At 41.6% G+C, this 1,338-nt stretch overlaps 1 protein-coding gene across 1 annotated transcript in view; it reads right to left on the bottom strand.

Annotated features, from left to right (window-relative positions):
* Window positions 1-1,338, bottom strand: part of LIMD1 (LIM domains containing 1) — a 78,586-nt gene that overhangs the window by 10,098 nt on the left and 67,150 nt on the right. Inside the window, exon 4 of the mRNA XM_003794513.3 lies at window positions 907-969. Within this exon, the coding sequence (XP_003794561.1) occupies window positions 907-969 (63 nt within the window). The remainder of the gene's footprint in view (window positions 1-906; window positions 970-1,338) is intronic.

Raw genomic sequence — 1,338 nt, 5'->3', positions numbered from 1 at the left:
TTAATAATTCTCTTCTCAAAAAAGGAATTAATGAGTCAGATCAGTGAGGGATTTCACTCTTTCCAACTAAAATTATCTTATATAATCATTTCCTCTGACCAGCATATTAAATAAATTCTTAGGCTTGTTTCCAATGGTGAATAATTAGATCTCTTATCTTAGTGGTTCATTAACCTCACAACTTAACCCTACAGGGAAAAAGTGTCCCCACTGAAGAAATAAAAATCCTAAGGCTACCAAGCTATTCAAAAGGCTGAGGTAAGAGGATTACTTGAGCTCAGGAGCTTAAGACCAGCTGGGCAACATAGCAAGACCCTGTCTCAAAAAACCAAAAACAAACAAACAAAACAAAACAAAACAAAAAACCAGCCCCCCTATATGCTAAGGCCCAAGGTAACCTCTGAGAGGTGGTGGTTGAGCAAGGAACAGAAGATAGACTATTTGGTCCTTGTTCTATTGCCTCAGATTTAAATGATAGGCCTAAGAAATCACCTGAGGAATGGTTTGATCTGAGCAGAAAGAGCAGGGCAGGGGCAACAACTGTGTTCATTTGGTACCATATATCTGACTCTAAGGTAGCTGATATTTCTGCAGTAAAAAGAGGCTGCACTGGTTTCTTCCTGGGATGCCACAAGGATCACAGAGAAATGAGAGGGTGATGCAAATAGTCCAAAGGGGAGACAGCATTATCAGAAACACAACCTCATACAGTCGGGATGGTTAAAGAGGTTAATACCAGTAAAAGCCAACAATGTGGGTTCTGTTAGCACAAGCAAGCTGTATTGCATAGGGACTTCTTTTAATAAAACCAGCTGCAACCACAAATGAAGACAGGAAACACTACTTCAGTTATTCATTTCTCCTTCTCCCAAGATGCTATTATCTTGTTGAGCTGACCCAACTCACCATGTCCATAATCAGATGTCCACAAAGAAAACACCTGTCGGCAGACTGCTGGAAACCAGAGTACTGTGAAGGAAAGGGAAACAAAAGTTAAACCAAGGCTGGACAGATGAATCAGCCACGTCCCTACCAGAAATTTCTCAGAAAGATGTGTCACTTTGTGCAAATCGGTCATTTCCCCAAGTACAACAGTGCTGTGTGCTGAGTCATGGAATATCCTGTGCCACAAAACCCACTACAAATACAATGACGGTGTCTAGGCACCCACTCTGCCAGCTCTGTGTAAGAGCCTGAACATGGAGAAGTGTTAATCCTATCTCAACGGTTCTCAAAGAAGAGTTCCCTGGTATTACCTAGAAACTTGCAGGAAATGCAAATTCTTAGTTTCCACTCCAAACCTACTGGATTGGAAACTCAAGTGGTGAGGCCTAGCAA

The sequence above is a fragment of the Otolemur garnettii genome, unplaced genomic scaffold, assembly GCF_000181295.1.
Source record: "Otolemur garnettii isolate 467f Iridium unplaced genomic scaffold, OtoGar3 scaffold00082, whole genome shotgun sequence".
In the NCBI taxonomy this organism is placed as follows: Eukaryota; Metazoa; Chordata; class Mammalia; order Primates; family Galagidae; genus Otolemur; species Otolemur garnettii.
The sequence above is the reverse complement of the archived record's forward strand: the minus strand, read 5'-3'. Positions and strand labels throughout refer to the sequence as shown.